A 27,141-nucleotide genomic window follows, 5' to 3' on the forward strand; every position below is an offset into this window, starting at 1 on the left:
GAGCTTTTAAATCTGTACATATTATCCTTAACTAATCTCTACCTGTAGGTTGGGTTATCACAATTGGATTTTGAACATGTTCTTGGAATGAAAATGTTACCGATTCAGTAATGTATTGTGGTCATGTTTCATGTGTGTCCATTGCCATGTGTGTGACCTCTACCCAGTCAAAACCAATCGATTAACTTGCAATGGTACAGAATGACATTGCAAAGCAAGTGAGAAATACAGGTAGATTCTACAGGGGAAATGTCACATGGGGACCGCGCTGTGTCGCGTGTCGATAGCATTACTTGTGACTGGGGCTCGCAGCTCTGGGGTTTAGGTAACGTATGTGCTGCAGCTCTGGTGGTTAGGTAACGTATGTGCTGCAGCTGGGGTTTATATCACGTATGTGCTGCAGCTGGGGTTTAGGTAATGTATGTGCTGCAGCTGGGGTTTATGTCATGTATGTGCTGCAGCTGAGGTTTAGGTAACGTATGTGCTGCAGCTGGGGTTTAGGTAATGTATGTGCTGCAGCTGGGTTTTAGGTAACGTATGTGCTGCAGCTGGGGTTTAGGTAATGTATGTGCTGCAGCTGGGGTTTAGGTAACGTATGTGCTGCAGCTGGGGTTTAGGTAACGTATGTGCTGCAGCTGGGGTTTAGGTAACGTATGTGCTGCAGCTGGGGTTTAGGTAACATATGTGCTGCAGCTGGGGTTTAGGTAACGTATGTGCTGCAGCTAGGGTTTAGGTAACGTATGTGCTGCAGCTGGGGTTTAGGTAACGTATGTGCTGCAGCTGGGGTTTAGGTAATGTATGTGCTGCAGCTGGGGTTTAGGTAACGTATGTGCTGCAGCTGGGGTTTAGGTAACGTATGTGCTGCAGCTGGGGTTTAGGTAATGTATGTGCTGCAGCTGGGGTTTATGTCACGTATGTGCTGCAGCTGGGGTTTAGGTAATGTATGTGCTGCAGCTGGGGTTTAGGTAATGTATGTGCTGCAGCTGGGGTTTAGGTAATGTATGTGCTGCAGCTGGGGTTTATGTCACGTATGTGCTGCAGCTGGGGTTTAGGTAATGTATGTGCTGCAGCTAGGGTTTAGGTAAACATATGTGCTGCAGCTGGGGTTTAGGTAATGTATGTGCTGCAGCTGGGGTTTATGTCACGTATGTGCTGCAGCTGGGGTTTAGGTAATGTATGTGCTGCAGCTGGGGTTTAGGTAATGTATGTGCTGCAGCTGGGGTTTAGGTAATGTATGTGCTGCAGCTGGGGTTTATGTCACGTATGTGCTGCAGCTGGGGTTTAGGTAATGTATGTGCTGCAGCTGGGGTTTAGGTAACGTATGTGCTGCAGCTGGGGTTTAGGTAATGTATGTGCTGCAGCTGGGGTTTAGGTAATGTATGTGCTGCAGCTGGGGTTTATGTCACGTATGTGCTGCAGCTGGGGTTTAGGTAACGTATGTGCTGCAGCTAGGGTTTAGGTAACGTATGTGCTGCAGCTGGGGTTTAGGTAACGTATGTGCTGCAGCTAGGGTTTAGGTAACGTATGTGCTGCAGCTGGGGTTTAGGTAACGTATGTGCTGCAGCTGGGGTTTAGGTAATGTATGTGCTGCAGCTGGGGTTTATGTCACGTATGTGCTGCAGCTGGGGTTTAGGTAATGTATGTGCTGCAGCTGGGGTTTAGGTAATGTATGTGCTGCAGCTGGGGTTTAGGTAATGTATGTGCTGCAGCTGGGGTTTATGTCACGTATGTGCTGCAGCTGGGGTTTAGGTAATGTATGTGCTGCAGCTGGGGTTTAGGTAATGTATGTGCTGCAGCTGGGGTTTAGGTAATGTATGTGCTGCAGCTCGGGTTTAGGTAATGTATGTGCTGCAGCTGGGGTTTCGGTGACGTATGTGCTGCAGCTGAGGTTTAGGTAATGTATGTGCTGCAGTTGGGGTTTAGGTGATGTATGTGCTGCAGCTGGGGTTTAGGTAATGTATGTGCTGCAGCTGGGGTTTAGGTAATGTATGTGCTGCATGCAGATATTTTGGCACATCTCTGTTTGCAGTGCACAAATAAAAACAACGTAAAAGATTGTTTTTTATATTTTAGGATCTGAGAATTATTCTTATCGGTATACCTTCGTTGTTTCTTTTTTCCTCCGGATTTATTCAAGACCATACTCCGGATCACTATTGAATGCATTGATATTGCAACAAAACCTAATTTGTTTCTGTGATAGGTGTGATTATCCAACTTTATTTATTTATTTTTTTTGTCCAGGGTCCATCGAAGCATGCGATGATGGAGCTTCCATCAACCGAACACCAACACATTCTAGTGCAACCCTTATTTGAGGATCGCAACAACCGACGGCCTACACTTGCAAATGGAGGCCGGGCTGCTTTGGGAACCTTGCCATCCGTGCGCGCTGTGGGTGAGGGAGCGTCCAGCCAGACAAGTCCACCGACGGGAAAACGTACGGAGCATAACCATGACTATACAAAACCACACAAGTGTGCCCTCTCACCCGAGCAGGCGTTGAAGCAGTACGGTTCAAAGTTGTCCGCTTATGAACAGCAAGAGGTCCTCACTTATCCCGAAGTGTACTTTACAGGGCCGTGCGCCAAGAAACGTACAGCGGTGGCTGGTGCCACCAATAATGGGGGCTTTGACGATGATCAGGGTTCGTACTTGCACGTGCCTCATGACCATGTGGCCTACCGCTACGAGGTTCTGAAGGTTATTGGAAAGGGAAGCTTCGGGCAAGTTTTGAAGACATTTGATCACAAGGCCCAGCAGCACATAGCACTCAAGATGGTACGCAACGAAAAGCGTTTTCATAGGCAGGCTGCAGAAGAAATTCGTATTCTGGAACATCTCCGCAAGCAGGATAAAGACTGCAGCATGAACATCATCCACCTGCTTGACAGCTTCACCTTCCGTGGACATGTGTGCATGACATTTGAGCTGCTCTCCATGAACCTGTACGAGCTTGTGAAGAAGAACAAGTTCCAGGGCTTTAGCCTGGCGCTAGTACGCAAGTTTGCACACTCGATCCTCATGTGCCTCGATGCCCTGCAACGCAATCGGATCATTCACTGTGACCTTAAACCAGAGAATATTTTACTGAAACAGCAAGGTCGCAGCGGCATCAAGGTACGTTTTAGCATCATTCAATCAATTTATTATTGTTGTGGTTATTAAAAGTGATGCTTTATCTAAGATTACTTTTTATGGAATCCAAACGAGCTTAAATGACATTTGTGGATGTCTCCACGAAAGAATTGGGGAAAAGAATATGGAAGTTTGGCAAATAAGGACTTGGGAGGAGTTCATGGTGTGTTTAAACTGGGAGCAGGATAGCCAGCTTGATAGTCAGCAGGAGCAGAATGCTAGGATCAAGTTGCTCCGATGGACTTTCGCACTTCACATTGGGTCTGAATCTCCAATATGCTCCACAGACTTGACGACAGGGGAGCTGTTCCATACAATTCGTGCATTGCTCGCTCACCAAACTCAAGCCTGGACAAAGTCTGCACAATTCGTGCATTGCTCGCTCACCAAACTCAAGCCTGGACAAAGTCTGCACAATTCGTGCATTGCTCACTCACCAAACAAACCTGGCCAAAGTCTGCACAATTCGTGCATTGCTCGCTCACCAAACTCAAACCTGGACAAAGTCCATATAATTTGTGCATTGCTCGCTCACCAAACTCAAACCTGGACAAAGTCTGCACAATTCGTGCATTGCTCGCTCACCAAACTCAAACCTGGACAAAGTCCGTACAATTCGTGCATTGCTCGCTCACCAAACTCAAACCTGGCCAAAGTCTGTACAATTCGTGCATTGCTCGCTCAACAAACTCAAACCTGGCCAAAGTCTGTACAATTCGTGCATTGCTCGCTCACCAAACTCAAACCTGGACAAAGTCTGCACAATTCGTGCATTGCTCACTCACCAAACTCAAACCTGGCCAAAGTCTGCACAATTCGTGCATTGCTTGCTCACCAAACTCAAGCCTGGACAAAAGTCTGCACAATTCGTGCATTGCTCGCTCACCAAACTCAAACCTGGCCAAAGTCTAAACAATTCGTGCATTGCTCGCTCACCAAACTCAAACCTGGCCAAAGTCCGCATAATTCGTGCATTGCTCGCTCACCAAACTCAAACCTGGCCAAAGTCTACACAATTCGTGCATTGCACGCTGACCAAACTCAAACCTGGCCAAAATCTGCACAATTCGTGCATTGCTTGCTCACCAAACTCAAACCTGGACAAAGGCCGTATAATCCGTGCATTGCTTGCTCACCAAACTCAAACCTGGACAAAGTCCGTACAATTCCTGCATTGCTCACTCACCAAACTCAAACCTGGCCAAAGTCTGCACAATTCGTGCATTGCTCGCTCACCAAACTCAAACCTGGACAAAGCCTCCACAATTCGTGTGTGGCTCGCTCACCAAACTCAAGCCTGGACAAAGTCCGTACAATTCGTGCATTGCTCGCTCACCAATCTCAAACCTGGACAAAGTCTGCACAATTCGTGCATTGCTCGCTCACCAAACTCAAACCTAGACAAAGTCCGTATAACTCGTGCATTGCTTGCTCACCAAACTCAAACCCGGACAAAGTCCGTACAATTCGTGCATTGCTCACTCACCAAACTCAAACCTGGCCAAAGTCTGCACAGTTCGTGCATTGCTCGCTCACCAAACTCAAACCTGGACAAAGCCTGCACAATTCGTGCATTGTTCACTCACCAAACTCAAGCCTAGACAAAGTCCGTACAATTCGTGCATTGCTCGCTCACCAAACTCAAGCCTGGACAAAGTCCGTTCAATTTGTGCATTGCTCGCTCACCAAACTCAAACCTGCACAAAGTCTGTCCAATTCGTGCATTGCTCGCTCACCGAACTCAAACCTGGCCAAAGTCCGCATAATTCGTGCATTGCAAGCTCACCAAACTCAAACCTGGACAAAGTCTGCACAATTTGTGCATTGCTCGCTCACCAAACTCAAACCTGGCCAAAGTCTGCACAATTCGTGCATTGCTCGCTCACCAAACTCACACCTGGACAAAGTCCGTATAATTTGTGCATTGCTCGCTCAACAAACTCAAACCTGGACAAAGTCTGCACAATTCGTGCATTGCTCGCTCACCAAACTCAATCCTGGACAAAGTCCGTACAATTCGTGCATTGCTCGCTCACCAAACTCAAACCTGGACAAAGTCCGTACAATTCGTGCATTGCTCGCTCACCAAACTCAAACCTGGCCAAAGTCTGTACAATTCGTGCATGCTCGCTCACCAAACTCAATCCTGGCCAAAGTCTGTACAATTCGTGCATTGCTCGCTCACCAAACTCAAACCTGGACAAAGTCTGCACAATTCGTGCATTGTTCGCTCACCAAACTCAAACCTGGCCAAAGTCTGTACAATTCATGCATTGCTCGCTCACCAAACTCAAACCTGGACAAAGCCTGCACAATTCGTGCATTGTTCGCTCACCAAACTCAAGCCTAGACAAAGTCCGTACAATTCGTGCATTGCTCGCTCACCAAACTCAAGCCTGGACAAAGTCCGTACAATTTGTGCATTGCTCGCTCACCAAACTCAAACCTGGACAAAGTCTGTACAATTCGTGTATTGCTCGCTCACCGAACTCAAACCTGGCCAAAGTCCGCATAATTCGTGCATTGCTCGCTCACCGAACTCGAACCTGGCCAAAGTCCATATAATTTGTGCATTGCCCGCTCACCAAACTCAAACCTGGACAAAGTCCGTACAATTCGTGCATTGCTCGCTCACCAAACTCAAACCTGGACAAAGTCCGTACAATTCGTGCATTGCTCGCTCACCAAACTCAAACCTGGCCAAAGTCTGTACAATTCGTGCATTGCTCACTCACCAAACTCAAACCTGGCCAAAGTCTGTACAATTCGTGCATTGCTTGCTCACCAAACTCAAACCTGGGCAAAGTCTGCACAATTCGTGCATTGCTCGCTCACCAAACTCAAACCTGGCCAAAGTCTGCACAATTCGTGCATTGCTCGCTCACCAAACTCAAGCCTGGACAAAGTCCGTATAATTTGTGCATTGCTCGCTCACCAAACTCAAACCTGGACAAAGTCTGCACAATTCGTGCATTGCTCGCTCACCAAACTCAAACCTCGCCAAAGTCTAAACAATTCGTGCATTGCTCGATCACCAAACCCAAACCTGGACAAAGTCTGCACAATTCGTACATTGCTCGCTCACCAAACTCAAACCTGGACAAAGTCTGCACAATTCGTGCATTGCTCGCTCACCAAACTCAAACCTGGACAAAGTCCGTACAATTCGTGCATTGCTCGCTCACCAAACTCAAACCTGGACAAAGTCCGTACAATTCGTGCATTGCTCGCTCACCAAACTCAAACCTGACCAAAGTCTGTACAATTCGTGCATTGCTCGCTCACCAAACTCAAACCTGGCCAAGTCTGCACAAGTCGTGCATTGCTCACTCACCAAACTCAAACCTGGCCAAAGTCTGCACAATTCGTGCATTGCTCGCTCACCAAACTCAAACCTGGCCAAAGTCTGCACAATTCGTGCATTGCTCGCTCACCAAACTCAAACCTGGACAAAGTCGTATAATTTGTGCATTGCTCGCTCACCAAACTCAAACCTGGACAAAGTCTGCACAATTCGTGCATTGCTCGCTCACCAAACTCAAACCTCGCCAAAGTCTAAACAATTGGTGCATTGCTCGATCACCAAACTCAAACCTGGACAAAGTCTGCACAATTCGTGCATTGCTCGCTTACCAAACTCAAACCTGGACAAAGTCCATACAATTCGTGCATTGCTCGCTCACCAAACTCAAACCTGGACAAAGTCCGTACAATTCGTGCATTGCTCGCTCACCAAACTCAAACCTGGCCAAAGTCTGTACAATTCGTGCATTGCTCGCTCACCAAACTCAAACCTGGCCAAAGTCTGCACAATTCGTGCATTGCTTGCTCACCAAACTCAAACCTGGCCAAAGTCCGCATAATTCGTGCATTGCTCGCTCACCAAACTCAAACCTGGCCAAAGTCTGTACAATTCGTGCATTGCTCGCTCACCAAACTCAAACCTGGCGAAAGTCTGTACAATTCGTGCATTGCTCGCTCACCAAACTCAAACCTGGCGAAAGTCTGCACAATTCGTGCATTGCTCGCTCACCAAACTCAAACCTGGCCAAAGTCTGCACAATTCGTGCATTGCTCGCTCACCAAACTCAAACCTGGACAAAGTCTGTACAATTCGTGCATTGCTCGCTCACCAAACTCAAACCTGGACAAAGCCTGCACAATTCGTGCATTGCTTGCTCACCAAACTCAAACCTGGCCAAAGTCCGCATAATTCGTGCATTGCTCGCTCACCAAACTCAAACCTGGCCAAAGTCTGCACAATTCGTGCATTGCTCGCTCACCAATTCAATACGGTGAGCGAGCGGAAATATTGCAATATGTCGCTCTTTTTGATCACCCGATTTGTTCATTATTCTGCTTTCCTCAATGACTCTTGATGACAGCGGAGGGACCGTCCGTGGAATAGGGCCATGTTGGAATACACAAAGAGCACATGATGTGCAAATGCCACACCAAAGCAAACCCACTAAACCCATGGCAGCATGATGTAACTACTAGACCCACTGCCATTGGCTGATTAAACGAGGAAATCTTCTCTTTCACTGAAAATAACCTGCTGCTAATATATCCCTTATTGAGGGAAAGCAACCTGCGGTTGAGGGCTACGTGCTGCCAGGTGCACTGCAATCGAGCTGCCGTTGTCACGAGGACAGGTTCTTGGGAATATATGTCACTGCAATGCAATAATGGCATCCCGCTGATAAGATGGCCATCATGTTCGTAAGTAGGCCCTCCAGCTTGTAAGTAGGCCATCCCGTTCGTAAGATGGCCATCCCGTTCGTAAGATGGCCATCATGTTCGTAAGTAGGCCCTCCAGCTTGTAAGTAGCCATCCGGCTCGTAAGATGGCCATCATGTTCGTAAGTAGGCCCTCCAGCTTGTAAGTAGGCCATCCCGCTCGTAAGATGGCCATCATGTTCGTAAGTAGGCCCTCCAGCTTGTAAGTAGGGTATCCCGCTCGTAAGATGGCCATCATGTTTGTAAGTAGGCCCTCCAGCTTGTAAGTAGGCTATCCCGCTCGTAAGATGGCCATCATGTTTGTAAGTAGGCCCTCCAGCTTGTAAGTAGGCCATCCCGCTCGTAAGATGGCCATCATGTTCGTAAGTAGGCCCTCCAGCTTGTAAGTAGGCCCTCCAGCTTGTAAGTAGGCCATCCTGCTCATAAGATGGCCATCATGTCCGTAAATAGGCCGTCCCGCTTGTAAGTAGGCCGTCCCGCTCGTAAGTTGGTCGTCCCGCTCGTAAGTTGGCCGTCCCGCTCGTAAGTTGTCCGCCCCACTCATAAGTTGGCCGTCCCGCTCGTACGTTGGCCGTCCCGCTCGTAAGTTGGCCGTCCCGCTCGTAAGTTGTACGTCCCGCTCGTAAGTTGTCTGCCCCGCTCGTAAGTTGGCCGTCCCGCTCGTAAGTTGGCCGTCCCGCTCGTAAGTTGGCCGTCCCGCTCGTAAGTTGGCCGTCCCGCTCGTAAGGTTGGCCGTCCCGTTCGTAAGTTGGCCGTCCCGCTCGTAAGTTGTCCGTCCCGCTCGTAAGTTGTCCGTCCCGCTCGTAAGTTGGCCGTCCCGCTCGTAAGTTGGCCGTCCCGCTCGTAAGTTGGTCGTCCCGCTCTCAGTCTATACCAAGCCCGAGAGTAAGGGAAGGAAAAGGAAATGGAGAGAGGGAAGGAAGGTGCACCATTTTGGAATCCATTTTGTAAAATCTTGTCAATGGACAATTCCAACAGCGTTAATTAAAAGTCACTTGAATTACAATGGACAATAATTTCCCATCGATTTTACTTCTTTTTAAAATTAACATTTTTACAATCTATAATTCCAAGATCAAACCTGTGAATAAATATCCAAGTATAGTGTCTAATTTTAGCTTCAGCAGGTAGAATGAAGGCATCTTGAATGTACCTTCGGCTGGTGAATGAAAGCATGTTGAATGTACCTTCTGCTGGTGAATGAAAGCATGTTGAATGTACCTTCTGCTGGTGAATGAAAGCATGTTGAATGTACCTTCGGTTGGTGAATGAAACATGTTGAATGTACCTTCTGCTGGTGAATGAAAGCATGTTGAATGTACCTTCGGCTGGTGAATGAAACATGTTGAATGTACCTTCTACTGGTGAATGAAACATGTTTAATGTACCTTCGGCTGGTGAATGAAAGCATGTTGAATGTTCCTTCTGCTGGTGAATGAAAACAAGTTGAATGTACCTTTGGCTGGTGAATGAAACATGTTTAATGTACCTTCTACTGGTGAATGAAACATGTTGAATGTACCTTCTACTGGTGAATGAAACATGTTTAATGTACCTTCGGCTGGTGAATGAAACATGTTTAATGTACCTTCTACTGGTGAATGAAACATGTTGAATGTACCTTCTACTGGTGAATGAAACATGTTTAATGTACCTTCTACTGGTGAATGAAACATGTTTAATGTACCTTCGGCTGGTGAATGAAACATGTTTAATGTACCTTCGGCTGGTGAATGAAACATGTTGAATGTACCTTCGGCTGGTGAATGAAACATGTTGAATGTACCTTCGCTGGTGAATGAAACATGTTGAATGTACCTTTGGCTGGTGAATGAAACATGTTGAATGTACCTTCGGCTGGTGAATGAAAACAAGTTGAATGTACCTTCGGCTGGTGAATGAAACATGTTTAATGTACCTTCGGCTGGTGAATGAAACATGTTGAATGTACCTTCGGCTGGTGAATGAAAACAAGTTGAATGTACCTTAGGCTGGTGAATGAAACATGTTGAATGTACCTTCTACTGGTGAATGAAACATGTTTAATGTACCTTCGGCTGGTGAATGAAACATGTTGAATGTACCTTCTACTGGTGAATGAAACATGTTTAATGTACCTTCGGCTGGTGAATGAAACATGTTTAATGTACCTTCGGCTGGTGAATGAAACATGTTTAATGTACCTTCGGCTGGTGAATGAAACATGTTGAATGTACCTTCTACTGGTGAATGAAACATGTTGAATGTACCTTCTACTGGTGAATGAAACATGTTTAATGTACCTTCGGCTGGTGAATGAAACATGTTTAATGTCCCTTCGGCTGGTGAATGAAACATGTTGAATGTACCTTTGGCTGGTGAATGAAACATGTTGAACGTACCTTCGGCTGGTGAATGAAAACAAGTTGAATGTACCTTCGGCTGGTGAATGAAAACAAGTTGAATGTACCTTCGGCTGGTGAATGAACCATGTTGAATGTACCTTCGGCTGGTGAATGAAACATGTTGAATGTACCTTCGGCTGGTGAATGAAAAGAAGTTGAATGTACCTGAGGCTGGTGAATGAAACATGTTGAATGTACCTTCTACTGGTGAACGAAACATGTTGAATGTACCTTCGGCTGGTGAATGAAAACGGGTTGAATGTACCTTCTACTGGTGAATGAAACATGTTTAATGTACCTTCTACTGGTGAATGAAACATGTTTAATGTACCTTCGGCTGGTGAATGAAACATGTTGAATGTACCTTCGGCTGGTGAATGAAACATGTTGAATATACCTTCTGCTGGTGAATTAAACATATTGAATGTACCTTCGGCTGGTGAATGAAACATGTTGAATGTACCTTCTGCTGGTGAATGAAACATGTTGAATGTACCTTCTGCTGGTGAATGAAACATGTTGAATGTACCTTCGGCTGGTGAATGAAACATGTTGAATGTACCTTCTGCTGGTGAATGAAACATGTTGAATGTACCTTCGGTTGGTGAATGAAACATGTTAAATGTACCTTCGGCTGGTGAATGAAAGCATGTTGAATGAACCTTCTGCTGGTGAATGAAAACATGTTGAATGTACCTTCGGCTGGTGAATGAAAACATGTTGAATGTCCCTTCGGCTGGTGAATGTAACATGTTGAATGTACCTTCTACTGGTGAATGAAACATGTTGAATGTACCTTCTGCTGGTGAATGAAAACATGTTGAATGTACCTTCGGCTGGTGAATGAAACATGTTGAATGAACCTTCTACTGGTGAATGAAACATGTTGAATGTACCTTCGGCTGGTGAATGAAAAGCAGTTGAATGTACCTGAGGCTGGTGAATGAAACATGTTGAATGTACCTTCTACTGGTGAACGAAACATGTTGAATGTACCTTCGGCTGGTGAATGAAAACAAGTTGAATGTACCTTTGGTTGGTGAATGAAACATGTTGAATGTACCTTCGGCTGGTGAATGAAAACATGTTGAATGTACCTTCGGCTGGTGAATGTAACATGTTGAATGTACCTTCTACTGGTGAATGAAACATGTTGAATGTACCTTCTGCTGGTGAATGAAAACATGTTGAATGTACCTTCGGCTGGTGAATGAAACATGTTGAATGAACCTTCTACTGGTGAATGAAACATGTTGAATGTACCTTCGGCTGGTGAATGAAAAGAAGTTGAATGTACCTGAGGCTGGTGAATGAAACATGTTGAATGTACCTTCTACTGGTGAACGAAACATGTTGAATGTACCTTCGGCTGGTGAATGAAAACAAGTTGAATGTACCTTTGGTTGGTGAATGAAACATGTTGAATGTACCTTCGGCTGGTGAATGAAACATGTTGAATGTACCTTCTACTGGTGAATGAAACATGTTTAATGTACCTTCGGCTGGTGAATGAAACATGTTTAATGTACCTTCGGCTGGTGAATGAAACATGTTGAATGCACCTTCTGCTGGTGAATGAAACATGTTGAATATACCTTCTGCTGGTGAATGAAACATGTTTAATGTACCTTCGGCTGGTGAATGAAACATGTTGAATGTACCTTTGGCTGGTGAATGAAACATGTTGAACCTACCTTCGGCTGGTGAATGAAAAGAGGTTGTACCTGAGGCTGGTGAATGAAACATGTTGAATGTACCTTCGACTGGTGAACGAAACATGTTGAATGTACCTTCGGCTGGTGAATGAAAACAAGTTGAATGTACCTTTGGTTGGTGAATGAAACATGTTGAATGTACCTTCGGCTGGTGAATGAAACATGTTGAATGTACCTTCGGCTGGTGAATGAAACATGTTTAATGTACCTTCGGCTGGTGAATGAAACTGGTTGAATGTACCTTCGGCTGGTGAATGAAACATGTTGAATGTACCTTCGGCTGGTGAATGAAACATGTTGAATGTGCCTTCTGCTGGTGAATGAAACATGTTGAATGTACCTTCTGCTGGTGAATGAAAGCATGTTGAATGTACCTTTTGCTGGTGAATGAAACATGTTGAATGTACCTTCTGCTGGTGAATGAAATCATCTTGAATGAACCTTCGTTTGGCGAATGAAACATGTTGAATGTACTTACGGCTGGTGAATGAAAACATGTTGAATGTACCTTTTGCTGGTGAATGAAACATGTCGAATGTACCTTCTGCTGGTGAATGAAACATGTTAAATGTACCTTCTTCTGGTGAATGAAATCATCTTGAATGAACCTTCGTTTGGCGAATGAAACATGTTGAATGTACTTACGGCTGGTGAATGAAACATGTTGAATGTACCTTGGCTGGTGAATGAAACAGGGTTGAATGTACCTTCGGCTGGTGAATGAAAACAAGTTGAATGTACCTTTGGTTGGTGAATGAAACATGTTGAATGTACCTTCGGCTGGTGAATGAAACATGTTGAATGTACCTTCGGCTGGTGAATGAAACATGTTTAATGTACCTTCGGCTGGTGAATGAAACATGTTGAATGTACCTTCGGCTGGTGAATGAAACATGTTGAATGTACCTTCAGTTGGTGGATGAAAGCATATGAATGTACCTTCTGCTGGTGAATGAAACATGTTGAATGTACCTTCGGTTGGTGAATGAAACATGTTTAATGTACCTTCGGCTGGTGAATGAAACATGTTGAATGTACCTTCTGCTGGTGAATGAAACATCTTGAATGTACCTTCTGCTGGTGAATGAAAGCATGTTGAATGTACCTTTTGCTGGTGAATGAAACATGTTGAATGTACCTTTTGCTGGTGAATGAAACATGTCGAATGTACCTTCTGCTGGTGAATGAAACATGTTGAATGTACCTTCTTCTGGTGAATGAAATCATCTTGAATGAACCTTCGTTTGGCGAATGAAACATGTTGAATGTACTTACGGCTGGTGAATGAAACATGTTGAATGTACCTTGGCTGGTGAATGAAACAGGGTTGAATGTACCTTCGGCTGGTGAATGAAAACAAGTTGAATGTACCTTCGGCTGGTGAATGAAACATGTTGAATGTTCCTTCGGCTGGTGAATGCAACATGTTGAATGTACCTTCGGCTGGTGAATGAAACATTTTGAATGTACCTTCTGCTGGTGAATGCAACATGTTGAAAATACCTTCGGCTGGTGAATGAAACATGTTGAATGTACCTTCGGCTGGTGAATGCAACATGTTGAATGTACCTTCGGCTGGTGAATGCAACATGTTGAATGTACTTTAGGCTGGTGAATGAAACATGTTGAATGTACCTTCTGCTGGTGAATGAAACATGTTGAATGTACCTTCGGCTGGTGAATGAAACATGTTGAATGTACCTTCTGCTGGTGAATGAAACATGTTGAATGTACTTACGGCTGGTGAATGAAACATGTTGAATGTACCTTCTACTGGTGAATGAAAACATGTTGAATGTACCGACGGCTTGTGAATGAAACATGTTGAATGTACTTACGGCTGGTGAATGAAACTTATTGAATGTACCTTCTACTGGTGAATGAAACATGTTTAATGTACCTTCGGCTGGTGAATGAAACATGTTGAATGTACCTTCTGGTGAATGAAACATGTTGAATGCACCTTCTGCTGGTGAATGAAACATGTTGAATGCACCTTCTGGTGAATGAAACATGTTGAATGCACCTTCTGCTGGTGAATGAAAACATGTTGAATGTACCTTATCCTGGTGAATTAAAACATGTTGAATGTACCTTCTCCTGGTGAATGAAACAGGTTGAATGTACCTTCTACTGGTGAATGAAACATGTTGAATGTACCTTCTCCTGTTGAATGAAACATGTTGAATGCACCTTCTACTGGTGAATGAAACATGTTGAATGCACCTTCTACTGGTGAATGAAACATGTTTAATGTACCTTCTACTGGTGAATGAAACATGTTGAATGTACCTTCTACTGGTGAATGAAACATGTTTAATGTACCTTTGGCTGGTGAATGAAACATGTTGAATGTACCTTCGACTGGTGAATGAAAACAAGTTGAATGTACCTTTGGCTGGTGAATGAAACATGTTTAATGTACCTTATACTGGTGAATGAAACATGTTGAATGTACCTTCTACTGGTGAATGAAACATGTTTAATGTACCTTTGGCTTGTGAATGAAACATGTTGAATGTACCTTCGGCTGGTGAATGAAAACAAGTTGAATGTACTTTCGGCTGGTGAATGAAACATGTTGAATGTATCTTCGGCTGGTGAATGAAACATGTTGAATGTACCTTCGGCTGGTGAATGAAACATGTTTAATGTACCTTCTGCTGGTGAATGAAACATGTTGAATGTACCTTCTGCTGGTGAATGAAACATGTTGAATGTACCTTCGGCTGGTGAATGAAAACAAGTTGAATGTACCTTAGGCTGGTGAATGAAAACAAGTTGAATGTACCTTCGGCTGGTGAATGAAACATGTTGAATGTACCTTCGGCTGGTGAATGAAACATGTTGAATGTACCTTCGGCTGGTGAATGAAACATGTTGAATGTACCTTCGGCTGGTGAATGAAACATGTTTAATGTACCTTCGGCTGGTGAATGAAACATGTTTAATGTACCTTCGGCTGGTGAATGAAACATGTTTAATGTACCTTCGGCTGGTGAATGAAACATGTTTAATGTACCTTCTGCTGGTGAATGAAACATGTTGAATGTACCTTCTGCTGGTGAATGAAACATGTTGAATGTACCTTCGGCTGGTGAATGAAAACAAGTTGAATGTACCTTATACTGGTGAATGAAACATGTTGAATGTACCTTCTACTGGTGAATGAAACATGTTTAATGTATCTTTGGCTTGTGAATGAAACATGTTGAATGTACCTTCGGCTGGTGAATGAAAACAAGTTGAATGTACTTTCGGCTGGTGAATGAAACATGTTGAATGTACCTTCGGCTGGTGAATGAAACATGTTGAATGTACCTTCGGCTGGTGAATGAAACATGTTTAATGTACCTTCGGCTGGTGAATGAAACATGTTTAATGTACCTTCGGCTGGTGAATGAAACATGTTTAATGTACCTTCTGCTGGTGAATGAAACATGTTTAATGTACCTTCTGCTGGTGAATGAAACATGTTGAATGTACCTTCGGCTGGTGAATGAAAACAAGTTGAATGTACCTTAGGCTGGTGAATGAAAACAAGTTGAATGTACCTTCGGCTGGTGAATGAAACATGTTGAATGTACCTTCGGCTGGTGAATGAAACATGTTGAATGTACCTTCGGCTGGTGAATGAAACATGTTGAATGTACCTTCGGCTGGTGAATGAAACATGTTTAATGTACCTTCGGCTGGTGAATGAAACATGTTTAATGTACCTTCGGCTGGTGAATGAAACATGTTTAATGTACCTTCTGCTGGTGAATGAAACATGTTGAATGTACCTTCTGCTGGTGAATGAAACATGTTGAATGTACCTTCGGCTGGTGAATGAAAACAAGTTGAATGTACCTTCGGCTGGTGAATGAAACATGTTGAATGTACCTTCTACTGGTGAATGAAACATGTTTAATGTACCTTCGGCTGGTGAATGAAACATGTTTAATGTACCTTCGGCTGGTGAATGAAACATGTTTAATGTACCTTCGGCTGGTGAATGAAACATGTTGAATGTACCTTCTACTGGTGAATGAAACATGTTGAATGTACCTTCTACTGGTGAATGAAACATGTTTAATGTACCTTCGCTGGTGAATGAAACATGTTTAATGTCCCTTCGGCTGGTGAATGAAACATGTTGAATGTACCTTTGGCTGGTGAATGAAACATGTTGAACGTACCTTCGGCTGGTGAATGAAAACAAGTTGAATGTACCTTCGGCTTGTGAATGAAAACAAGTTGAATGTACCTTCGGCTGGTGAATGAACCATGTTGAATGTACCTTCGGCTGGTGAATGAAACATGTTGAATGTACCTTCGGCTGGTGAATGAAAAGAAGTTGAATGTACCTGAGGCTGGTGAATGAAACATGTTGAATGTACCTTCTGCTGGTGAACGAAACATGTTGAATGTACCTTCTACTGGTGAATGAAACATGTTTAATGTACCTTCTACTGGTGAATGAAACATGTTTAATGTACCTTCGGCTGGTGAATGAAACATGTTGAATGTACCTTCGGCTGGTGAATGAAACATGTTGAATATACCTTCTGCTGGTGAATTAAACATATTGAATGTACCTTCGGCTGGTGAATGAAACATGTTGAATGTACCTTCTGCTGGTGAATGAAACATGTTGAATGTACCTTCTGCTGGTGAATGAAACATGTTGAATGTACCTTCGGCTGGTGAATGAAACATGTTGAATGTACCTTCTGCTGGTGAATGAAACATGTTGAATGTACCTTCGGTTGGTGAATGAAACATGTTAAATGTACCTTCGGCTGGTGAATGAAAGCATGTTGAATGTACCTTCTGCTGGTGAATGAAAACATGTTGAATGTACCTTCGGCTGGTGAATGAAAACATGTTGAATGTACCTTCGGCTGGTGAATGTAACATGTTGAATGTACCTTCTACTGGTGAATGAAACATGTTGAATGTACCTTCTGCTGGTGAATGAAAACATGTTGAATGTACCTTCGGCTGGTGAATGAAACATGTTGAATGTACCTTCTACTGGTGAATGAAACATGTTGAATGTACCTTCGGCTGGTGAATGAAACATGTTGAATGTACCTTCGGCTGGTGAATGAAAAGAAGTTGAATGTACCTGAGGCTGGTGAATGAAACATGTTGAATGTACCTTCTACTGGTGAACGAAACATGTTGAATGTACCTTCGGCTGGTGAATGAAAACAAGTTGAATGTACCTTTGGTTGGTGAATGAAACATGTTGAATGTACCTTCGGCTGGTGAATGAAACATGTTGAATGTACCTTCTACTGGTGAATGAAACATGTTTAATGTACCTTCGGCTGGTGAATGAAACATGTTTAATGTACCTTCGGCTGGTGAATGAAACATGTTGAATGCACCTTCTGCTGGTGAATAAAACATGTTGAATATACCTTCTGCTGGTGAATGAAACATGTTTAATGTACCTTCGGCTGGTGAATGAAACATGTTGAATGTACCTTTGGCTGGTGAATGAAACATGTTGAACGTACCTTTGGCTGGTGAATGAAAAGAGGTTGTACCTGAGGCTGGTGAATGAAACATGTTGAATGTACCTTCTACTGGTGAACGAAACATGTTGAATGTACCTTCGGCTGGTGAATGAAAACAAGTTGAATGTACCTTTGGTTGGTGAATGAAACATGTTGAATGTACCTTCAGCTGGTGAATGAAACATGTTGAATGTACCTTCTACTGGTGAATGAAACATGTTTAATGTACCTTCGGCTGGTGAATGAAACATGTTTAATGTACCTTCGGCTGGTGAATGAAACTGGTTGAATGCACCTTCTGCTGGTGAATGAAAGATGTTGAATGTACCTTCGGCTGGTGAATGAAACATGTTGAATGTGCCTTCTGCTGGTGAATGAAACATGTTGAATGTACCTTCTGCTGGTGAATGAAAGCATGTTGAATGTACCTTTTGCTGGTGAATGAAACATGTTGAATGTACCTTTTGCTGGTGAATGAAACATGTCGAATGTACCTTCTGCTGGTGAATGAAACATGTTGAATGTACCTTCTTCTGGTGAATGAAATCATCTTGAATGAACCTTCGTTTGGCGAATGAAACATGTTGAATGTACCTTGGCTGGTGAATGAAACAGGGTTGAATGTACCTTCGGCTGGTGAATGAAAACAAGTTGAATGTACCTTTGGTTGGTGAATGAAACATGTTGAATGTACCTTCGGCTGGTGAATGAAACATGTTGAATGTACCTTCGGCTGGTGAATGAAACATGTTTAATGTACCTTCGGCTGGTGAATGAAACATGTTGAATGTACCTTCGGCTGGTGAATGAAACATGTTGAATGTACCTTCAGTTGGTGGATGAAACATCTTGAATGTACCTTCTGCTGGTGAATGAAAGCATGTTGAATGTACCTTTTGCTGGTGAATGAAACATGTTGAATGTACCTTTTGCTGGTGAATGAAACATGTCGAATGTACCTTCTGCTGGTGAATGAAACATGTTGAATGTACCTTCTTCTGGTGAATGAAATCATCTTGAATGAACCTTCGTTTGGCGAATGAAACATGTTGAATGTACTTACGGCTGGTGAATGAAACATGTTGAATGTACCTTGGCTGGTGAATGAAACAGGGTTGAATGTACCTTCGGCTGGTGAATGAAAACAAGTTGAATGTACCTTCGGCTGGTGAATGAAACATGTTGAATGTTCCTTCGGCTGGTGAATGCAACATGTTGAATGTACCTTTGGCTGGTGAATGAAACATTTTGAATGTACCTTCTGCTGGTGAATGCAACATGTTGAAAATACCTTCGGCTGGTGAATGAAACATGTTGAATGTACCTTCGGCTGGTGAATGCAACATGTTGAATGTACTTTAGGCTGGTGAATGAAACATGTTGAATGTACCTTCTGCTGGTGAATGAAACATGTTGAATGTACCTTCGGCTGGTGAATGAAACATGTTGAATGTACCTTCTGCTGGTGAATGAAACATGTTGAATGTACCTTCTGCTGGTGAATGCAACATGTTGAATGTTCCTTCAACTGGTGAATGCAACATGTTGAATGTACTTTAGGCTGGTGAATGAAACATGTTGAATGTACCTTCTACTGGTAAATGAAACAGGTTTAATGTACCTTCTGCTGGTGAATGCAACATGTTGAATGTACCTTCTCCTGGTGAATGAAAGCATATGAATGTACCTTCGGCTGGTGAATGAAACATGTTGAATGTACCTTCGGCTGGTGAATGAAACATGTTGAATGTACCTTCGGCTGGTGAATGAAAGCATGTTGAATGTACCTTCTGCTGGTGAATGAAACATGTTGAATGTACTTACGGCTGGTGAATGAAACATGTTGAATGTACCTTCTACTGGTGAATGAAAACATGTTGAATGTACCTACGGCTTGTGAATGAAACATGTTGAATGTACTTACGGCTGGTGAATGAAACTTATTGAATGTACCTTCTACTGGTGAATGAAACATGTTTAATGTATCTTCGGCTGGTGAATGAAACATGTTGAATGTACCTTCTGCTGGTGAATGAAAACATGTTGAATGTACCTTCTCCTTGTGAATGAAACATGTTGAATGTACCTTATACTGGTGAATGAAACATGTTGAATGTACCTTCTCCTTGTGAATGAAACATGTTGAATGCACCTTCTGGTGAATGAAACATGTTGAATGCACCTTCTGCTGGTGAATGAAAACATGTTGAATGTACCTTCTACTGGTGAATGAAAACATGTTGAATGTACCTTATCCTGGTGAATTAAAACATGTTGAATGTACCTTCTCCTGGTGAATGAAACAGGTTGAATGTACCTTCTACTGGTGAATGAAACATGTTGAATGTACCTTCTCCTGGTGAATGAAACATGTTGAATGCACCTTCTACTGGTGAATGAAACATGTTGAATGCACCTTCTACTGGTGAATGAAACATGTTTAATGTACCTTCTACTGGTGAATGAAACATGTTGAATGTACCTTCTACTGGTGAATGAAACATGTTTAATGTACCTTTGGCTGGTGAATGAAACATGTTTAATGTACCTTCGACTGGTGAATGAAAACAAGTTGAATGTACCTTTGGCTGGTGAATGAAACATGTTTAATGTACCTTATACTGGTGAATGAAACATGTTGAATGTACCTTCTACTGGTGAATGAAACATGTTTAATGTACCTTTGGCTTGTGAATGAAACATGTTGAATGTACCTTCGGCTGGTGAATGAAAACAAGTTGAATGTACTTTCGGCTGGTGAATGAAACATGTTGAATGTACCTTCGGCTGGTGAATGAAACATGTTGAATGTACCCTCGGCTGGTGAATGAAACATGTTTAATGTACCTTCGGCTGGTGAATGAAACATGTTTAATGTATCTTCGGCTGGTGAATGAAACATGTTTAATGTACCTTCTGCTGGTGAATGAAACATGTTGAATGTACCTTCTGCTGGTGAATGAAACATGTTGAATGTACCTTCGGCTGGTGAATGAAAACAAGTTGAATGTACCTTCGGCTAGTGAATGAAACATGTTGAATGTACCTTCGGCTGGTGAATGAAACATGTTGAATGTACCTTCGGCTGGTGAATGAAACATGTTGAATGTACCTTCGGCTGGTGAATGAAACATGTTTAATGTACCTTCGGCTGGTGAATGAAACATGTTTAATGTACCTTCGGCTGGTGAATGAAACATGTTTAATGTACCTTCTGCTGGTGAATGAAACATGTTGAATGTACCTTCTGCTGGTGAATGAAACATGTTGAATGTACCTTCGGCTGGTGAATGAAAACAAGTTGAATGTACCTTAGGCTGGTGAATGAAAAGAAGTTGAATGTACCTTCGGCTGGTGAATGAAAAGAAGTTGAATGTACCTTTGGTTGGTGAATGAAACATGTTTAATGTACCTTCGGCTGGTGAATGATACATGTTTAATGTACCTTCGGCTGGTGAATGAAACATGTTTAATGTACCTTCGGCTGGTGAATGATACATGTTTAATGTACCTTCGGCTGGTGAATGAAAACAAGTTGAATGTACCTTCGGCTGGTGAATGAAACATGTTTAATGTACCTTCGGCTGGTGAATGAAACATGTTGAATGTACCTTCGGCTGGTGAATGAAAACAAGTTGAATGTACCTTCGGCTGGTGAATGAAACATGTTGAATGTACCTTCTGCTGGTGAATGAAACATGTTGAATGTACTTACGGCTGGTGAATGAAACATGTTGAATGTACCTTCTACTGGTGAATGAAAACATGTTGAATGTACCTACGGCTTGTGAATGAAACATGTTGAATGTACTTACGGCTGGTGAATGAAACATGTTGAATGTACCTTCTACTGGTGAATGAAACATGTTTAATGTACCTTCGGCTGGTGAATGAAACATGTTGAATGTACCTTCTGCTGGTGAATGAAAACATGTTGAATGTACCTTCTCCTTGTGAATGAAACATGTTGAATGCACCTTCTGGTGAATGAAACATGTTGAATGCACCTTCTACTGGTGAATGAAAACATGTTGAATGTACCTTCTACTGGTGAATGAAAACATGTTGAATGTACCTTATCCTGGTGAATGAAAACATGTTGAATGTACCTTCGGCTGGTGAATGAAAACAAGTTGAATGTACCTTCTGCTGGTGAATGAAACATGTTGAATGCACCTTCTGGTGAATGAAACATGTTGAATGCACCTTCTGGTGAATGAAACATGTTGAATGCACCTTCTACTGGTGAATGAAAACATGTTGAATGTACCTTCTACTGGTGAATGAAACATGTTGAATGTTCCTTCAACTGGTGAATGCAACATGTTGAATGTACTTTAGGCTGGTGAATGAAACATGTTGAATGTACCTTCTGCTGGTGAATGAAACATGTTGAATGTACCTTCGGCTGGTGAATGAAACATGTTGAATGTACCTTCTGCTGGTGAATGAAACATGTTGAATGTACCTTCTGCTGGTGAATGAAACATCTTGAATGTACCTTCGGCTGGTGAATGAAACATGTTGAATGTACCTTTGGGTGGTGAATGAAACATGTTGAATGTACCTTTGGCTGGTGAATGAAACAGGGTTGAATGTACCTTCGGCTGGTGAATGCAACATGTTGAATATTCCTTCGGCTGGTGAATGCAACATGTTGAATGTTCCTTCTGCTGGTGAATGAAACATGTTGAATGTACCTTCGGCTGGTGAATGAAACATGTTGAATGTACCTTCTGCTGGTGAATGAAACATGTTGAATGTACCTTCGGCTGGTGAATGAAATATGTTGAATGTTCCTTCGGCTGGTGAATGCAACATGTTGAATGTTCCTTCTGCTGGTGAATGAAACATGTTGAATGTTCCTTCGGCTGGTGAATGAAACATGTTGAATGTACCTTCTGCTGGTGAATGAAACATGTTGAATGTACTTTAGGCTGGTGAATGAAACATGTTGAATGTTCCTTTGGCTGGTGAATGAATTATCCCACTGAAAGCACAACAAGAGCAAATTGTCCTGGTTTTTAATGGATCTATTTGACATCTTGTGTCCATCTCTTATCTGCACATCTTATGTCCATCTCTTATCTGCACATCTTATGTCCATCTCTTATCTGCACATCTTATGTCCATCTCTTATCTGCACATCTTATGTCCATCTCTTATCTGCACATCTTATGTCCATCTCTTATCTGCACATCTTATGTCCATCTCTTATCTGCACATCTTATGTCCATCTCTTATCTGCACATCTTATGTCCATCTCTTATCTGCACATCTTGTGTCCATCTCTTATCTGCACATCTTATGTCCATCTCTTATCTGCACATCTTATGTCCATCTCTTATCTGCACATCTTATGTCCATCTCTTATCTGCACATCTTATGTCAATCTCTTATCTGCACATCTTGTGTCAATCTCTTATCTGCACATCCTGTGTCCATTTCTTATCTGCATATCTTGTGTCCATCTCTTATCTGCACATCTTATGTCCATCTCTTATCTGCACATCTTATGTCCATCTCTTATCTGCACATCTTATGTCCATCTCTTATCTGCACATCTTATGTCCATCTCTTATCTGCACATCTTATGTCCATCTCTTATCTGCACATCTTATGTCCATCTCTTATCTGCACATCTTATGTTCATCTGATGGTTGGTTTCATTGATGTCTCGTCACTCTCCCAGGTAATCGATTTTGGCTCCAGCTGTTTTGAGCACCAGCGGGTGTACACGTACATCCAGTCCCGCTTTTATCGTGCACCTGAGGTCATCCTGGGTGCGCGCTATGGTTTGGCAATTGACGTCTGGTCTCTGGGCTGCATATTGGCCGAGTTACTTACCGGAACTCCTTTGCTACCCGGGGAAGATGAAGCTGACCAGTTTGCCTGCACAGTTGAACTCTTGGGAATGCCTTCTGCACGCCTCCTGGATCAGGGTAAGCGGTCGCGGAACTTTGTCAGCTCCCGCGGCTATCCACGCTACTGCACGGTCACCACACTGACGGATGGCTCCGTGGTGCTTAAAGGAGGGCGGTCACGCCGTGGCAAGCCTCGTGGGCCACCGGCTAGTCGCGACTTGTCTGCGGCTCTCAAAGGATGCGACGACCAGCTCTTCTTGGATTTCCTCAAGGGCTGTCTGCAGTGGGATCCCGCGATGCGGCTCAATCCGGCCCAGGCGCTCCGCCACCCATGGCTTCGGCGTAGGTTACCAAAAGCACCCGCCGCGGAGCGACTCCCGATCCCGAGCCCGAGGCCACACGGTTCTCGCCCGGCCCCCTCGGACGCCACGGGTAGGTTACCGTCCGGGCCCGGGGGTCCTCTGGGCAAAGTCAGGATGAACGGAAGCCGACCAAGTGGAAATCAGAGTCCTGGCTGCCAGCAAAAGACTTTCTTGCCCAAAATAAGCTGAAGGGGTTGAGCATTCCACGGCTCCACTGGAGAGCATCAGTTGTTTGCGTCACTGAAGCAAGAGATGTAGCAATTTATATTTTATTTTCATGGAGCCACACTCTGGGTTTGCAGCGCCTGTCGCTAACCAGCCATTTTCAAAGTGTGGCATACAATATTGCTTTTAATTTTAAACTTTTATTTGGACTGGATTCCAGCCTTGTGCAAAATGTCAATTTCAATCGATGGGTACTTGAAACAGCTTGGCCTTTACTTCCACAGTGAGTTGAGTTTCGCCATTTTGCTTGAGGAAGTGCAAAAGCATCTATGGCGAGTTTTTATTGGGACCAACTACGATGCTTTGGAACTTTGTTTGAAAAACTGTACATTATCTTAGAGTAAATATGTCCTGCACAGGTGCACACTGCACAGCTTCTTCTTCTTCTTTTTTCCTCGGCTCAGTTCCACTTTGTGGTATCAGATACACAGTTGTATGTAGTTTTCAAATGCTCCGTGCCTTAAAGTTTATTCTTAGTTGCCATGACGTATCCAAAAATGTACGTCCCTCTTATGCAATAGTGACGACTTTATCGTCTTCTGAAATGAAATGGTCAGTACGGTTTTACTTTGGCACTATTGATCGTAATTATTATTATCAACACTCATTTCACGATGATTCTTGGTGACTTCAAAGCCAAAGTTAAGGTGAATTTATTGGAACAGGGTTTATTTGTTTTTCCTATTGTTGCTATTTGGAATTTGATGTTTGTAATTGAACTTGGCAAGCACAATTCTTTAAACCGGTGAAAACATGATGCCAGCAGACACCGGACCGGCAAGCTCAAGCAACGGCCTGCCTGGCGAGCTCAAGCAAAGGCCTGCCTGGCGAGCTCAAGCAAAGGCCTGCCTGGCAAGCTCAAGCAAAGGCCTGCCTGGCGAGCTCAAGCAAAGGCCTGCCTGGCGAGCTCAAGCAAAGGCCTGTCTGGCGAGCTCAAGCAAAGGCCTGCCTGGCGAGCTCAAGCAAAGGCCTGCCTGGCGAGCTCAAGCAAAGGCCTGCCTGGCGAGCTCAAGCAAAGGCCTGTCTGGCGAGCTCAAGCAAAGGCCTGCCTGGCGAGCTCAAGCAAAGGCCTGCCTGGCGAGCTCAAGCAAAGGCCTGCCTGGCGAGCTCAAGCAAAGGCCTGCCTGGCGAGCTCATGCAAAGGCCTGCCTGGCGAGCTCAAGCAAAGGCCTGCCTGGCGAGCTCAAGCAAAGGCCTGCCTGGCGAGCTCAAGCAAAGGCCTGCCTGGCGAGCTCAAGCAAAGGCCTGCCTGGCGAGCTCAAGCAAAGGCCTGCCTGGCGAGCTTAAGCAAAGGCCTGCCTGGCTAGCTCAAGCAAAGGCCTGCCTGGCGAGCTCAAGCAAAGGCCTGCCTGGCGAGCTCAAGCAAAGGCCTGCCTGTCGAGCTCAAGCAAAGCCCTGCATGGCGAGCTCAAGCAAAGGCCTGCCTGGCAAGCTCAAGCAAAGGCCTGCCTGGTAAGCTCAAGCAAAGGCCTGCCTGGCGAGCTCAAGCAAAGGCCTGCCTGGCAAGGTCCAGCAAAGGCCTGCCTGGCGAGCTCAAGCAAAGGCCTGCCTGGCAAGGTCAAGCAAAGGCCTGCCTCGCAATCTCAAGCAAAGGCCTGCCTGGTGAGCTCAAGCAAAGGCCTGCCTCGCAATCTCAAGCAAAGGCCTGCATGGCAAGCTCAAGCAAAGGCCTGCCTCGCAATCTCAAGCAAAGGCCTGCCTCGCAATCTCAAGCAAAGGCCTGCATGGCAAGCTCAAGCAAAGGCCTGCCTCGCAATCTCAAGCAAAGGCCTGCCTCGCAATCTCAAGCAAAGGCCTGCATGGCAAGCTCAAGCAAAGGCCTGCCTCGCAATCTCAAGCAAAGGCCTGCCTCGCAATCTCAAGCAAAGGCCTGCATGGCAAGCTCAAGCAAAGGCCTGCCTCGCAATCTCAAGCAAAGGCCTGCCTCGCAATCTCAAGCAAAGGCCTGCCTCGCAATCTCAAGCAAAGGCCTGCATGGCAAGCTCAAGCAAAGGCCTGCCTCGCAATCTCAAGCAAAGGCCTGCCTGGTGAGCTCAAGCAAAGGCCTGCCTCGCAATCTCAAGCAAAGGCCTGCATGGCAATCTCAAGCAAAGGCCTGCCTCGCAATCTCAAGCAAAGGCCTGCCTCGCAATCTCAAGCAAAGGCCTGCATGGCAAGCTCAAGCAAAGGCCTGCCTCGCAATCTCAAGCAAAGGCCTGCCTCGCAATCTCAAGCAAAGGCCGGCCTGTTAAATCACAAATGCTGGCTCTGGGGATATTTTAAAATGTGATGTTTAAATGTAAATGTGAACGTTTTATTTTTAATTTTTTAAACAAAATATTGGTCCAGTGATGCTGTTGTTAAAATAAATGTTAAGTTATTTCCACACACTTGAAGATTGAAAGTGTCATTTTTGCGTCGTTTTAATGTATTTGGGGGAAGCAAAGGCTTGGGGAATGTCAGAAGTAAAAATCTGGATTATTTTGTCAAATCTAGAAACCGGAAACTGCTCTGTCCACCGTTTCATTACAATTTCTCTGTCAAGAAGGAAGTTAGAGATGAAGGACACATTTCAGAGACAGGCTCTACCGTTTGTCAGCATGTTTTGGATTACGGAGAGGGGACTTAAGTGACCGATGTCAGACAAATCAGATTTTGGCTCAACGAAGGGCGGACATGCATTGATTGCGTTATCTTGTCCGTTTACATTTTCAAATCGAATAAAAGACCTTGCAATAAAAATCACGACACCCCAGGTACACACCAAATTGATATCGACTACAATATGCATGGCATAACTTTGCTCAGTACTGACGGGGATAATTATTCCCATGGTTTTGGAAAAACTGGGGGATGGAGGGGATATTGCAATTGGCTCCGTCTCAAGGAGTCTGTCCGTCATGCTATCTCCTCCTAAACGGTTGAGCAGAAATTCACGAAACTTGGTGGTTCTGTTCGCCGCGTGGCATGAAAGTGCAGGAGCAGAATCATTGTGACCCGACCCTCTGTGCTGCGGTCAAAAAACAACAAATGCAATGATGAGTACATTTGAACACATTTTGAAATGACATTTTGGACATGCAATCAACAGTGGGGTACGCATGGAATATGCAAGTTTTTGGGGGATGTAACCTCCAGTTCATGCCCCAGGGGGGCACCCTTGGGTCACAGGGGTCAAAACGTGGGAGAATGTAACTCATAATATGATACTGCGTCATTCCTGGT

General features: G+C 44.0%; 1 protein-coding gene across 6 annotated transcripts in view; it reads left to right on the forward strand.

Moving 5' to 3' along the window:
* Positions 1 to 26,306, forward strand: part of LOC137437421 (dual specificity tyrosine-phosphorylation-regulated kinase 2) — a 94,259-nt gene extending 67,953 nt beyond the window's left edge. For 5 of the 6 annotated variants that reach the window (XM_068131732.2, XM_068131735.2, XM_068131733.2 and 2 more), the window contains 2 exons: positions 2,245 to 3,120; positions 23,179 to 26,306. In XM_068131732.2, coding sequence (XP_067987833.2) covers positions 2,245 to 3,120; positions 23,179 to 23,901 — 1,599 coding nt within the window. In that variant the 3' untranslated portion in view covers positions 23,902 to 26,306. The remainder of the gene's footprint in view (positions 1 to 2,244; positions 3,121 to 23,178) is intronic. The other variant, XR_013621109.1, reaches the window with a different exon arrangement.
* Positions 26,307 to 27,141: the final 835 nt, after the last annotated feature.

This window comes from Myxine glutinosa, chromosome 12 (assembly GCF_964187855.1).
Source record: "Myxine glutinosa chromosome 12, kmMyxGlut1.1, whole genome shotgun sequence".
NCBI lineage: Eukaryota > Metazoa > Chordata > Myxini > Myxiniformes > Myxinidae > Myxine > Myxine glutinosa.